The sequence below is a fragment of the Suricata suricatta genome, chromosome 6 (assembly GCF_006229205.1).
Source record: "Suricata suricatta isolate VVHF042 chromosome 6, meerkat_22Aug2017_6uvM2_HiC, whole genome shotgun sequence".
Lineage (NCBI taxonomy): Eukaryota > Metazoa > Chordata > Mammalia > Carnivora > Herpestidae > Suricata > Suricata suricatta.
Genome location: NC_043705.1, coordinates 37599622 through 37613390, shown reverse-complemented (window position 1 = coordinate 37613390; position 13769 = coordinate 37599622). Strand labels below are relative to the sequence as shown.

The 13769-nt window shown below is 34.4% G+C and overlaps 1 protein-coding gene across 1 annotated transcript in view; it reads right to left on the bottom strand.

Moving 5' to 3' along the window:
* MTREX (Mtr4 exosome RNA helicase) overlaps positions 1-13769 on the bottom strand; it is a 109273-nt gene that overhangs the window by 86355 nt on the left and 9149 nt on the right. Inside the window, exons 4-8 of the mRNA XM_029942242.1 lie at positions 10423-10485; positions 9442-9554; positions 3375-3549; positions 1776-1866; positions 441-565 (exon numbers count right to left, since the gene is read on the bottom strand). Of these exons, the coding sequence (XP_029798102.1) occupies positions 441-565; positions 1776-1866; positions 3375-3549; positions 9442-9554; positions 10423-10485 (567 nt within the window). The remainder of the gene's footprint in view (positions 1-440; positions 566-1775; positions 1867-3374; positions 3550-9441; positions 9555-10422; positions 10486-13769) is intronic.

Below are 13769 nucleotides of genomic sequence, written 5' to 3'. Positions count from 1 at the left end.
GGCACTCAGTAATACACACTTGAGGAGCACCTGGGTGGCTCAGTTGGTTAAATGTCCAACTTTTAGTTTCAGCTCAGGTCTTGATATCACCATTTTGCAAGTTTGAGCCCCATGTCGGGCTCCATGCTGACAGTGCGGACGGAGCCTGCTTGGGATTCTCTCTCTCCCCACCCTTCCATCTCTCTGACTTTCCCCCACTTGCACTCTGGTCTATCTCATATTAAATAAATAAATTTTTAAAAATATACACTCATAAAAAAACTAGTGAGGTGATTTTGATGAGCATGCTTGACTTGAGAAGTACTTACACATTTAAAAGGTCTTAATTCTAGATGGCATCAAGAACAAAGTATAAAAGACAGCAATGCGAACTTATAACATTTTGCAATGCAAACTTACAACATTTTAAGTACCTAAGACCTCAAAAAAAAAGAAAATACCTGTTTATGTAAATGGCAAATCCATTCAGCAAACTGTCGGGCATTTGGAATAGTAGCCGAAAGAAAGACATAGTGGACATTGTCAGGAAGCAAAATAATAGTTTCTTCCCATACAACACCACGTTCTGAAAATAAAACAAATATACCATGGAATTCAGGGTCACTTTATTGGAGAGTAATCTAAACTTATTTTCTCTCAAGCTCATTAATTAGAAATGCAGACCACTTTACACCAACATATTTTTTAGCCACAGACCTTTATTAAAAACTACTTTAGTTCTTATGAATTTATCCAGTCGAAAGGTGGGAGACTAAACCACTAAAAACACAATGTACTCTGAAATAAAAGTCTGCAAAGAATAGTTCCAGACTGAATCCTTCTCACACAGCATAGGACATAAGAGTCCCATGACATTGGAAACTGTATTGATGGAAACAAAGTTAATGACTTGTAGAAAAGTTACACAGCAACAAATTTCAAATACACAGTTTACCCTCATGATTTCTAGACATGAGACATGAAAGGATTTGATGAGCAAGAAAACCATGTCTGTTTTTATTTTAATGGAAAAAAAATCAGTTTGAGAATTTTCCTGTAAAATAATCAAAAAAGGATTCAGAATTTTAAAACCAAAACAGATCTATTCAAAATGTACTTTTATGAATTTGTTACTTTCTCTACAAATTTAGGTTAACTCAGTATTTTAGTTTAAATAAAAACTAAGTTTTAATTTAAGTGTGTACATATTAAACATTTAACTTTTAAAAGTAACCATTAGCCCTTTCAGTTCCGCCAAAAAGTCCAAGTATACTTACTAGTCCTTACAGTAGTGTAATAGTTCAAGTAAAGGGATACTTTATAATTTTTTCATTTTTATTCATTTAATAGTTTATTGTCAAATTGGTTTCCATACTTTTTTCATTTTATTTCATAACCCTTATTTAATATTTTTTAATCAAATAAAACTTTCATATCTTAGTTTTTAAAAACTAAAATAGTAATAAGAAAATCAAGAAAGTTAACTCTGAAAGCTAAAAGTTTTAAAAATTCTTTAACAGTTATTTTGGAGAGTTCTCTATTAAAAATAAACTAGTTTTAATTCCAAATGTTTTGTATGAATTTTCATTTTTTCTTTCCCTGATTACTATTTAAGAATCTGTAAAGGAGATCCTATCTGAAGTATTGTATCATGTTTCCCATAATATAGTGGAAAATCCATTAGAACTCTAACCACATGAAAATTCAAAGCAAAATTTAACTTCTTCTTCAAAATTCCTAATGCTCTTCTTAAGGAAAATACATGGCACACATCTCAATAACATGGCAGAATATACCTGAATCTCTCATGTAATGAATTTCATCAAATATGACCCAAGCAACTTCTCGCATAACTTCAGAACCTCTGTACAGCATACTTCTCAAAATCTAAACAAAATATAAATGATATAACAAAATTTTGACACAACAAAAGTTCTTTCGAACAAGGAATTTTAGAAATGCTTTTTTAATAGAACTATTAAAATAATTTTAGGAGATTACATTTTAAATACATTTCATAAGTCAAATAATAGTTCTTCTCTTATAAAACAAAAATAAGTAACTTTTCAATAGTTAATGATCAAGTACAATCCATGGCGAGAATTATTATCACATCTGTTTCCATATACCTCAAATATGAAACCACTTCATCATACGTACTATACTCATCATAACGTCTACACTATCTAGGATGTGAGAATAACTTAAAATTATCTTCTATCCAACGTATGGTACCATAAACTGTTTACTGATTTTTTTCTGCTTCATCTCACAATATGGATGCTTGCTGGCAACTAGTATCCTGATTTTTGAGTTAAAGAAAATCTGCTGATGGAAAAAAGTTTTGAGAATGGAAAACTACTTTGGGAGTCAAAATGAAAAGTGAGCAATGTTTTTGGGTGATTCTGCACACCAGAAACTAATTTACACTCTATTGTACCATGTCTTTATAAAATGCAGGGATACAATTCAAGTACGTATAAAAATACCTGGTACAGCAAAAATGGTTAATTGTATCAAAAACAAAAGTACGTAAGTTTTAAGTAAAATTTAACTGCTATTATGGGAAGAAACTAAACTGAGCATTTTAAAAGAACTTTTTTAAGTATCTGTATCAACACTAAGATGCAGAAATAAAGAGTGGAAAGAAAAGCCACTACTTATGTGAAATGTATGCAAAACCGGATTTTCTTTTTTTTTAACGTTTATTTTTTGAGAGAGCGTGCGCATGCACACACAGGTGAGAGCGGCGGGAGGGGCAGAGAAAGACTCCTAAGTAGATGTATGTGTGCTGTCAGCATAGAGTCCCCTGAGGGGTTGGACCTCATGAACCACGAGATCATGACGTGAACCAAAATCAAGAGTGTAAGGCTTAACCAAATAAGCCACCCAAGTTCCCCTCACCAAATATTTTTAAAGCATTATGTCAATGACTTGAAAACACACTGATGGGGCTTTCTAGAGGCCTCAGTCAGTTAAGCGACCACCTCTGGACTTCAGGTCAGATCTCACATTTGTTGAGATCAAGCCAGACCTGTGGCTCTATGCTAAGTATGGAGCCTGCTTAAGATTCTCTCCCTCTCTCTATCTCCGCCCCTTCGGGGCTTGTGAGTGCACTTTCTCTCTCAAACAAAAAAAAATTTTTAATTAAAAAAAATTTTGGTGAAAAATTCTATCTATATCATATGACAAGTAACAAAAATATTAGTAATTTACAACTAGATTTAGGTAATTACTAAAAATAAACCTTTAAGATGAACTTTCAAGTAAATGTCAGAAAATAAAGCATTACAGTTTGTTAATACAGAGCAAGTAAAATAGCATTAGATGTTCTAAGGAAATAAACATTACTTAAATTAAAAAGGGAAAACTGGATGAGGCACCATATAAATTACCTCTGTGGTCATAACAAGACAAGATGCTGTAGGATTAATAGTAACATCTCCAGTCATCAAACCAACATCTTGAAACTCTTCATACATTTCTCGGTATTTCTGGTTACTCAGAGCCTTAATTGGGCTGGTAAATATTACACGTTGTTTTTCCCTTAAGGCCAATGCAATGGCATACCTAAAAATGGGAAAGCAAATAAGAATTAAGTATTTACAAAACCTTTTCATTAAATTACGTAATTTTGGGGGGGGCGCCTGGTGGCTCAGTCAATTAAGCATCTGACTTCAGCTCAGGTCATGATCTCACAGTTCCTGAGTTCGAGCCCCACATCGAGCTCTGTGCTGACAGCTTAGAGTCTGGTGCCGACTTCAGATTCTGTGTCTCCCTCTCTCTCTCTTCCCCTCCCCAGCTCACACATTTCTCTCTCTCTCAAAAATAAACATTAAAAAAATTTAAAGTATACAATTTTTAAAATTCTATTAATATATCAATTATGTCCCAACTTCCCTAATTACTTATTTTAAATGAAATTTGCAGAACATTAGTATCTTGTTCTATTTACTACCGACAAACTATTAAAGTAGTAACTATTATAATAAACCTGAAATGTAGTAGTCTAACCAAACAAGAATATTTAATTTTAACTCTGGTCTCTTTGATTTAATTAACTTAATTACTAATACCAATAGATCACTAATGGTTACCCTATTCCTTATAAGTAAAACACTTTTGGTTCTATAAATGAGCGTCCAAAAGATGAGAGCCTCTGCCTGTTTATATACCTATAAAGTATAAACAATTAGTGAACATTGGAAAATGAAGCTTTGTTTTTCTGAGTTTCAAAAATAAGTTCATCCATATGTATTCATTCCCACATTTAATAGTTATCAAATCAGTCCTTGCCTTGGAATTACAGTAGGTTCTAAGTATGGAAAAGTTATTCCATAGTGATTAACAAAATATAATAGGGTAGTTTTGGTTTTCTAAAGAAAATTTAAGTATTTAAATACAGACCATGATGACTAAAGTTAGCACTGTGATAGAGCATCCTTGTTTAAAACACAGTTCTGGCCCACAAAAGGTTTAAAACCTATTTGAGGAAATAATAATACTCATCACAACCATATAACCATATTTCCCAAACACTGAAACAAACAAAAACTTAAAAGGCTGTCTTAACATGAGCAAATTCAAATTTGGGAACAGATACGAAAGACAATAAGGATACAGAAATGGTACAATATACTATCTAAAATGTTAACAAAAAATTAGAAGATAAAAGAAACAGGTAAGTATGATCCATACTTAGGGAGAAAAAGCAGTCATGAGAATCTAATTCTCAGTGGGCCGAGACAGTGGACTTAGCAGACACAGACTTCAACGCAGCTATTAGAAACAAGTCCAAAAAAATGGAAGGAAGCCATGTTCTAAGAATTAAAGGAAATAGAGTGTAACTATTCAATAAACATATCATCTGAACAAATGTTATGGTCATGTTTATATATCATAAATGAAAACCCTATAGGTGAAAGGTATATATAATAAATGAAATGAATTCACTAGATCGGCTCAAGAGCAGATTTGAGATGACAGAACAAAGTTATCAGTAAATATGAAGACAGATCATCAAAATTCATCAACTCTAAAGAAAGAAAGAAAAAAGACAACCTCAGTGTCCCAGTGAATGTTTCAAAGTGAGGAAGTAAAAAAACTATGTGAAAAAATGACAGTGAAAAACTTCCTAAATTTGTTTTAAACAACAACAAAAAATAATAATCTACAGATGTGACAAATACAATAAACCCAAGCAGGAAAAAATGTAAAGTAATCACACCTAGAAACATTATCAAACCAAACAACAAAGACAAATACACAGTCTTCAAAGCATTAAGAAAATATTAAACACTGAAAGAAATTAAAAGACCCATTTAGAGATGAAAAATCCAATGTCTAATTTGAAATACACTGAATAGAATTAAAATTAGATTCTACAAGGCAGAAAAAAAGACATATAAACTTGAAGACCTAACAAGAAAAGCTGTCCAAAGAGAAAAAGAGAGAATAAACTCCAAAGAACAAAATAATAAACAAAGTGTCAGTGGGCTGTGAGACAACTTAAAGTGCCATGATGTAAGTTTAAGTGAAGTCCCCAAGGAACAAGGAGGAAGGGGAAGGTTTAAATTAAAAAATTGCTAAAATTATCCCAAATTTGATGAAAACTATAACAAACCAACAGATCTGAGAAGCCCAGCAAACTGAAGCACAAGAAATATGAGAATTATGTAAATTCACCTCATAATCAAACTGCTTCAAGACAGTGATGAATATTAAAAACACCCAAACATCCATCAAAGCAATAGGCAGAAGAGGAAGAAAATACAGACCTATAGCGCAGGGAAAAGTTAGTCCATCAAAAGAAATTAGGAAGTAATACAAATGAAAAGACAAATGGGAAATAAAACAAAAAAAAAAACCTAACACCACACATAAAAACAAACTTCCAGCAAGGAAAACTACAATAACCGAGAAAAAAACCCTCACAGAATGGGATTAACGATGTATTAAACAATGAAGCAAATATTAATGAACTGGAAGATACAGCATTAGAACAGACCCAAAATGAACACAGCATCAATGAATCACGTGGCAACATTAAGTGGCCCAATATAATAGTAATCAGAGTCCTAAAGAAGAGGAACCAGAGGCAGCATGGAAAAACAAACCCAAAGCCCAAGAAACAATGAAAACTACACCAAGCCTCCTCACAAATTACTTAAGGGGTCCCTAAGTGGATCAGCAGGCTGAGTGTCTTAATCTTGATTTCTGCTCAGGTCATGATCCCAGGGTCATGGGATGGAGCGGGGCTCTGCACTGAGCATGAAGGCTGCTTACGATTCTTTCTCTCTCTCTTTCTCTCTCTCTCTCTCTCTCTCTCTCTCTCTCTCACGCGCGCCATCTGCCCCTCTCTCCCCATAGCTCATGCTCTCCCACTCCCTCAAATTAAATAAGGAAACTACTTTAAACCCTAAGATAAAATCTTAATTAGAAGTAGCCAAGAAAAAAAGATAAATTATCCACAGAGGAAAAAGGTAAGGATGAAAGGGGATTTCCTGTCATCAACTATGTAAGTCAAAAGGTACTCTTAAAGGAATTAGAATTCTTTATTGAGTGCAGGAATCTTTCAAAAATGAAAGCAAAGTAAAAGATGTTTTAGATATACAAAAGGTGGAAGAGTGGTGCCTGGTTGGCTCAGGAAGAGGACCGTGCGTGCGGCTCTTGATCTTGCAGTTGGGAGTTTGAGCCACATGTGGGATGAAGAGAGTACTTAAAATTAAAATCTTTACAACCAACCCCGCCTCAAAAGATTTTTTCATCAAGAGATCTGTGCTACCATAAATGGTAAGAGAGTTTCTTCAAGAAGAAAAATGATGCTGTTCAGAAATCTCAATCAAATGTAACACATCAAAATGTATCAACTTATTTTGGTAACATATCAAAAACATTTCCCAATACACCAAATAAAACCTAACAAAATGTGTCGTGCATCTACAGCAATATTGAAGAACAATTTATACTACTAAATGCCTGTATTTAGAAAAAGGTCTCAAATCAATGACTTTACCTTTCCTTCTTTTTGTTTTCCTTAATTTTTTTAATGTTTTATTTTATTTTTGAGAGAGACAGAGTGTACACAGGGGAGGGTCAGAGAGAAAGGGAGACACAGAATCTGAAGCAGGCTCCAGGCTGCTGGGCTGGAACTCACAAACCGTGAAATAAGGACCTGAGCCAACGTTAAACGCTTAACTGACTGAGCCATACAGGAGCCCCTTCATCTTTCCTTCTTAAAAAAAAAGAAAAAAAGAAAAAAAGAAAGCAAATGAATCCATCATAAATCAGAAAACAGAAAACAAACAAACAAAAATGAATTAAAGCAAAAACCCATTCCTTGAGAAGATCAGTATGACTGACCAACCTCTAGCAGAGCAATCAGTAAAAAAAAAAAAAAAAAAAAAAAGCAGATCTTTGCACTGATACCAAAACCAGAATAAGATATAATAAAACTATAGACCAATCTCCTTCATGAACACACATGTAAAAATTCTTAACACAATTTTAGCAAATCGAATCCAATAATGTATCTACGAACATGAATTTGGGGGGGTTCCTAGACCCCATTCAAACATGTGAGTCCCCCACTCACAATACTAACCAATTCCCAGGTGCTAGCAGGGTGTCTGAGAATTCAACTAAATTCTAACACTCTCCAGAGATGGCATCAGATTCTACAGATTAAAGGCTCAGTTCTTCAAAGACTGTCCTCCAGCCCCCAATTCAGATATGTAGCAATTCCCAGGCCAGATACCTGTGCTTTTGACCAAGTGGCTTCAGATCAATGGTTCCCACAACTTCCTCCCTGGCACAGATTAAATTGCTGTAGCAGGTCACAGAAGTCAGGAAATACACTAATTACATTTGCCATTATACTAAAGGATACAAATCAACAACCAGATAAAGAAGAAATCCATAGGGCAAGGTATGGGGAAAGAATGAAGATCTCCCATATCCTTTCTATCCAGTTGTGCATTCTTCTGGAACATCTGTTCACCAACCTGGAACCTCACCGACAAGAGTTCTTTTTGGGTTTATGGAAACCTTACATCCTAGTCATGACTAAGTCATTGACCAGTGGCTGCTGACTCAACCCCCAGTCCTCTTCCATCTACTCTCCAGGGAGGTGGAGTGAGAGGGTAGGGGGAACTTAAAGTTCCAACCCTCTAATCACATAGACGGTTCTCCAGGCAACCAGCCCATCCAAAAGTCACTTCATTATTGCTCTTATCATTGAAATCCCAAGGGTTTTAGGAGCCTTGACCCAGGAACCATGGGTGAAGATCAAATACATACAAGATACATAGATCTGGTCATTGAAATGACTTATAAATCACAATACTGCAGCTTACTGCTGTATATAGATCATAGGTATCTTATATATCAAGATATATATCATAACCTTGTGGAATTTATCTCAGGATGGTTTATTATTTGAAAATTAATATATTCATCATAGTAACAGAAAAAAAGTATTTGACAAAATAGCAAAATACTCTAGATGCATATAAACACACATAAGCACACTTGGAATAGAAGTGAACTTCCTTAAGTTGATAAAAAGAATCTAAGAAAAACCTAGAGATAACAACATGCTGATGAAAAACTTAGGATCAGGAACAAGGCAAGGATATCCTCTCTAATCTATTATATTCAATGCCATACTGGCTGTCCTAGCCAGTTCAGTAAGACAAGACATTAAAAGTACTTAAATTAGAAAGAAGGAAGTAAAACTGTCTTGCAGAAATCAAAAAAACTTAAACATTTAAAAAAACCCACTTTTTAAAATGTTTATTTTTGAGAGACAGAGAGTGTGCTAGTGGAGAGACAGGGGAGAGAGGATCTGCACTGACAACATTGAACCCGGACGCAGGGCATGAACTGATGAACTGGAGATCATGACCTGAGCTGAAGTCAGACACTTAACCAACTGAGCCACCAGGCACCCCAAAATTTAAACTTTTCAAGGGTGAGATAAGAAATAAAACAAAGTTACCTTAAAATTTCATTTAAAAAGCACAAAGTAAAACAAGAAACGAATGGAACAGAACACAAAACAGCTAGAAAACAATTAATAAAATGACAGTAAGTACGTATCTATCATTACTTTAAATGTAGATAGGCTAAATTCTCCAATAAAAAGACAATGAGTAGCTGAATGGAATAAAAGTCATAAAACTCAGCTACATGCTGCCTAACCAGACTTGTTTCAGATATAAGGACACACGCAGACTGAAAGTGAAGGAATGGGAAAAGGATATTCCACGCAAATGGAAACCAAAATAGAGGAAACCATATTCAGATTAGACAAAATAGACTTTAAAATGAAGACCATAATAAGAGATAAAGAGCATTACATAATTATAAAGGGGTCAATCCAGCAAGTGGATGTAACTAAAACCAACACAGGAACAAGTATTAACAAGGCCTAAAATTTCCTTTAATTAGAAAGCTACTCACTCAGCGCATACAGTTTTTCCTGCTGATGTATGTGCTGATACTAAAACAGACTGATTATTATCAACACACTGAATGGCTTCTCTTTGAAAAGCATCAAGAATAAACGGGTATTCCTGTAAAAGAAAAAAATACTATCAGCATGAAAATATCTATCCATACCAGAACACACTTAAAATCAAGAGATGCTAGCCCTCCCAGAAGCATTCTGGGAACATTTCTTTATGATTCTATTTATGAAATATGTCACCCACCAGAGAAAATTAGGAAGGGTAAAACACCACCTTTAACTCAACAGCACAGAAGTTAATTCTGCTGTCTAATCTTTCAATTTACTATCCTAACATATACATTATATTACTTGTAACACAGTAACATTGCCATTTGTCAACATGCTTTGTGGTAGGTACTGAGCAACATTTTCCATATATTACTAATCTTCACAGCAACCTCTAAAATAGATATTCTTTCCATTCACAGATGGGAACTCTGCTCAAGTTCACGTTAAGTTCACTGAACAGAGGCAGAGTAACAGATCTACCAGACATTAAGAATTCTGCCTTTTTCATTTAGAGAAAAAAAAAAAATGACAGAAAATTTGCATTTGTCATTTAAGGTCTATTAGTACTTCAAAATCTATTTAATAAAAGCATTACAGTTTTTCATTAAAAGCTTGTTAAACTTCTAAAACCATATGTATGTCTTACTGCATATGTGCTTTTTTCCCTAGAGAAAGGTTGATATATTTTTCATTAAAATCTTTAAGGCTGTGGAGACTCACTACTTTCATTTTTAAAAACCTCACCACATATGCCTGATTTTCATCATGGCTGTTTAATGAGTTGGTTCTCATTATATTTGACTTTGGTGGCTTCTTCTTGGTATAGACACACTGGGAAGTATAAAAATCTCATTTGAAAGAGTTTTAAGATTTTTAGAAAAGAGACACAAAACTGTACAAACCATATTGCCCAAAGTACAGACCTTTGCAGCTTTTCCAACTCGTGGTTTAAGTGGCAAATAATCTTCATCTGCAGGAAGTGCAACCTGATGTTAAAACAAAATCACCAACTTACTATTTGAGAACTGATGAACATTCAACATTCCATAATTAATGATGGTTTGAAAAATACAAATGATAGGATTTGATAGTCTTAGACACTATAAAATTAAATAAATGCTTTTAAAAACAAGACAAATGCTAAAGGTACAATAATAAAAAAAACCTGTATTTAGGTTTATCTAATGGTAATGTCCATTTCCCTAAAAAATTGTTTTTATTAAAGTCTAAGACCTATCCTAGCTATCTTTGTATTTTTCACGTAATGTATCGCCTAATATTAAGTATTGCTCAAAAAAGCTAAACAGACATAAAAAAATGCTATCAAGTGAAAGAAAATCATGTAGAATAAAATAATACTCCCTATTTCCTAAAACAGTAAATTAATTTTCCTCCAGTGAAGATTTGGATCTGGAGAGCTGGGGCACCTGAGTGGCTAAGTAGGCTGAATGCCCAACCTGACTTGAGTCATGATCCCAGGGTGGTGGGATCAAGCCCCACATCCCTGTGTTGGGCTAATGCTGTGCAAAGAGCCTGCTTGGGACTCTCTCTCCCTCCCTCTCCCCCTCTCCCCAGTGTGCACACTCGCACTCTCTTTCTGAAATAAAAATAATTAAAAAATAAAAGATCTGGAGAGTAGTTCATAATGTATCTAAATTCCCAAGAATTAAACCATTTAGTGTATAAATAAAGAACAAGCTAAAATCAGAAATAATTTATAAGAGCAGAACCTCAACAAGCAAGTGTTACATGAGATTACCCACTTTAGAAATACTAAGAGACTGTCAGTAATTCCAACTCAACTACAGCTGACCCTTGAACAACATGGGGTTTGCGGCAACAACTCCCTCACACCCCATGCAGTCAAAAATCCATGTGTAACTTCTAATTCCCCCAAACTTAACTATTAGTAGCCTACTGTTAACCAGAAGCCTTACTGGTAATATAGTTGATTAACACATATTGTATATATATATTTTATACCATATTCTTATGATAAAGCTAGAAAAAATGAAATTAAGAAAATCATAAGGAGCAAATATATTTATAGTACTATATTTATCCCAAAAAAAGTCTACATTTAGGGGTGCCTGGGTGGCTCAGGTAAGTGTCTGACTCTTTATCTCAGGGTCATGAATTCAAGACCTGAGTTGGGCTCCATGCTGGGAGTGAACCTTACTCTAAAAGAAAAAAAAAATCTGTGTTCAAACTCATGTTGCTCAGGGTCAATCATATAACCATGATTATGTGGATAGTATTTGAAAAAGGGGTAATTAGACCTTGACTATAATTTTAAAAAGTGAAAATTAGTAAATTATGAAACCTAATGAATAATACCCAGTATAGTGGATATGTTAGAAGAAACATGACATTCTAAATGGAATCTATAAAGCAAAGATAATAGAATTTGGTATTTTATTCTGCACACATTAAGAATAACTCACCAAGTGTTTTTATTAATGAATGAATACTTCTGGAGATACAACAGTTTCTAATAGTCTTTCTCTTAATACTATGTATTTCCCTTTATTAGGATTCTAAAAAATTTACAAGTAGTTTACAAGAAAATTACATGTAGTACTATCTGATTCCCAGGTAGATTGATAGTGAGACAACTACTTATTTTTTAAATTAGGGAAATGAGGGGTGCCTGAGTGGCTCAGTCGGTTAAGTGTTTGACTTTGGCTCAGGTCATGATCTCGCGGTTCATGGGTTCAAGCTCCGCATCGGGCTCTGGGCTGACAGCTAGCTCAGGGCCTGGGCCTGCTTTGGATTCTGTATCTCCCTCTCTCTCTGACCCTCCCCTGCTTGTGCTGTCTCTCTCTGTCTCTCAAAAAATAAATAAAAAACATAAAAAAAATTTTTTTTTAATTAGGGAAATGACATGCTTTTGTATACCTTCATCACTTAGGAATATGATAAAAGTAAGTCTATCCAAGAAAGCCCAACTGTTGGTACACTAACAAAATCAAATTTCTGGATCTGAAAATCTGAAGCCTAGACTCCAAATCATGTTTTCATCTCCATGTGATTAACCTATATGGCTGTATCTCATTAGTTGAGCAACGCCTCTGACATCTCTCCTAGTACTTTCAATGACATGAACAAAGAATATCAGTGTGAAGCAATTAACATTTTAGCTTCTGTAAGATTTAAAAGCAGCAAGAATAGGAAGAGATTGTGTTTCACGAGTATAAGAATCAAAGAGTTTTTGTTTTTATTCTCTGAAAACAGTCTGGGTAACACTAACCTATAAAAGACAGGTAGAAGAGAAAGACCAAGGAGTCAGATAAATAGAAAACCAGCAAAATGATCAAGAGTCAAATAGACGTACTAAATAGTCACTAGTGATTTTTGTGACAACAGTCTGAAAGAAATGGAGAGAGAAGAAATCTAATTATAGTACATTTATAAAAATGAATGGCAAGTTAAAAAAATCTAGCAGAAATTTTCCTAGCAGAGCACTCAACAGCAACTCTCAAAGTAAGGGACCACATCTATTCTATCTCCTTAAATTCAGTCAATAATCCAATGTTCCAGGCTCTCAAAAGATACATACTGAATTAATGACCACAAAAGGGGAAAAAAACCAACGACACAGTGGCTGAAAGTCAACCTAGAATAAGAGAATCTTCTGAATATTGATATTCACTAATAGGGAAGGGCAAACAGACAAGAGATTCAACTCTACTGTCAAGGGAAAATGAAGAATCTAGGTCATTGTGAAAGCATGGTAAGTTACAACTAAGAACACTGGCAGAACAAACCTCCTTAACATTGCCTTTTCCTTTGAGTGGATGAGACAGGTGCAGATAGGCTTGGTGAAGGTTATAAACAGAGGATACTGCAATATGAAAGCCTCAAGCCTCTAAATGAAGTAAAAGGTACAGTTAGCTGCTAAAAAAAGTGAGAAGTGACAGGAGGGACTGTGGAGAATTGTGCAGGACAGAAAGAACTTGTGACCTCTTAAGAACAAATTGTGTGGCTTCCCTCCCCTCATCTTTTGAATACCAGAGCATTGAAGTGGGTCTAACATAAGTACCCAATGAATGATCAAATGGGTATTTCAAATTCCAAACTAAGTGCTATTCAAAAGGAATACAAAGGAACTTATGGAAACAAGTGCTGAAAAACAGGTATTTTAAAAAATCAGGTTCTAAATGTCTATCAAAAGCCATTTTTTTAACTCAGAATTACTCTGTTTATCCAATAAATATTTTTAATAGGATTCTATTAGTATAACGAAACAGTGTTACAGTTCCCTTACACT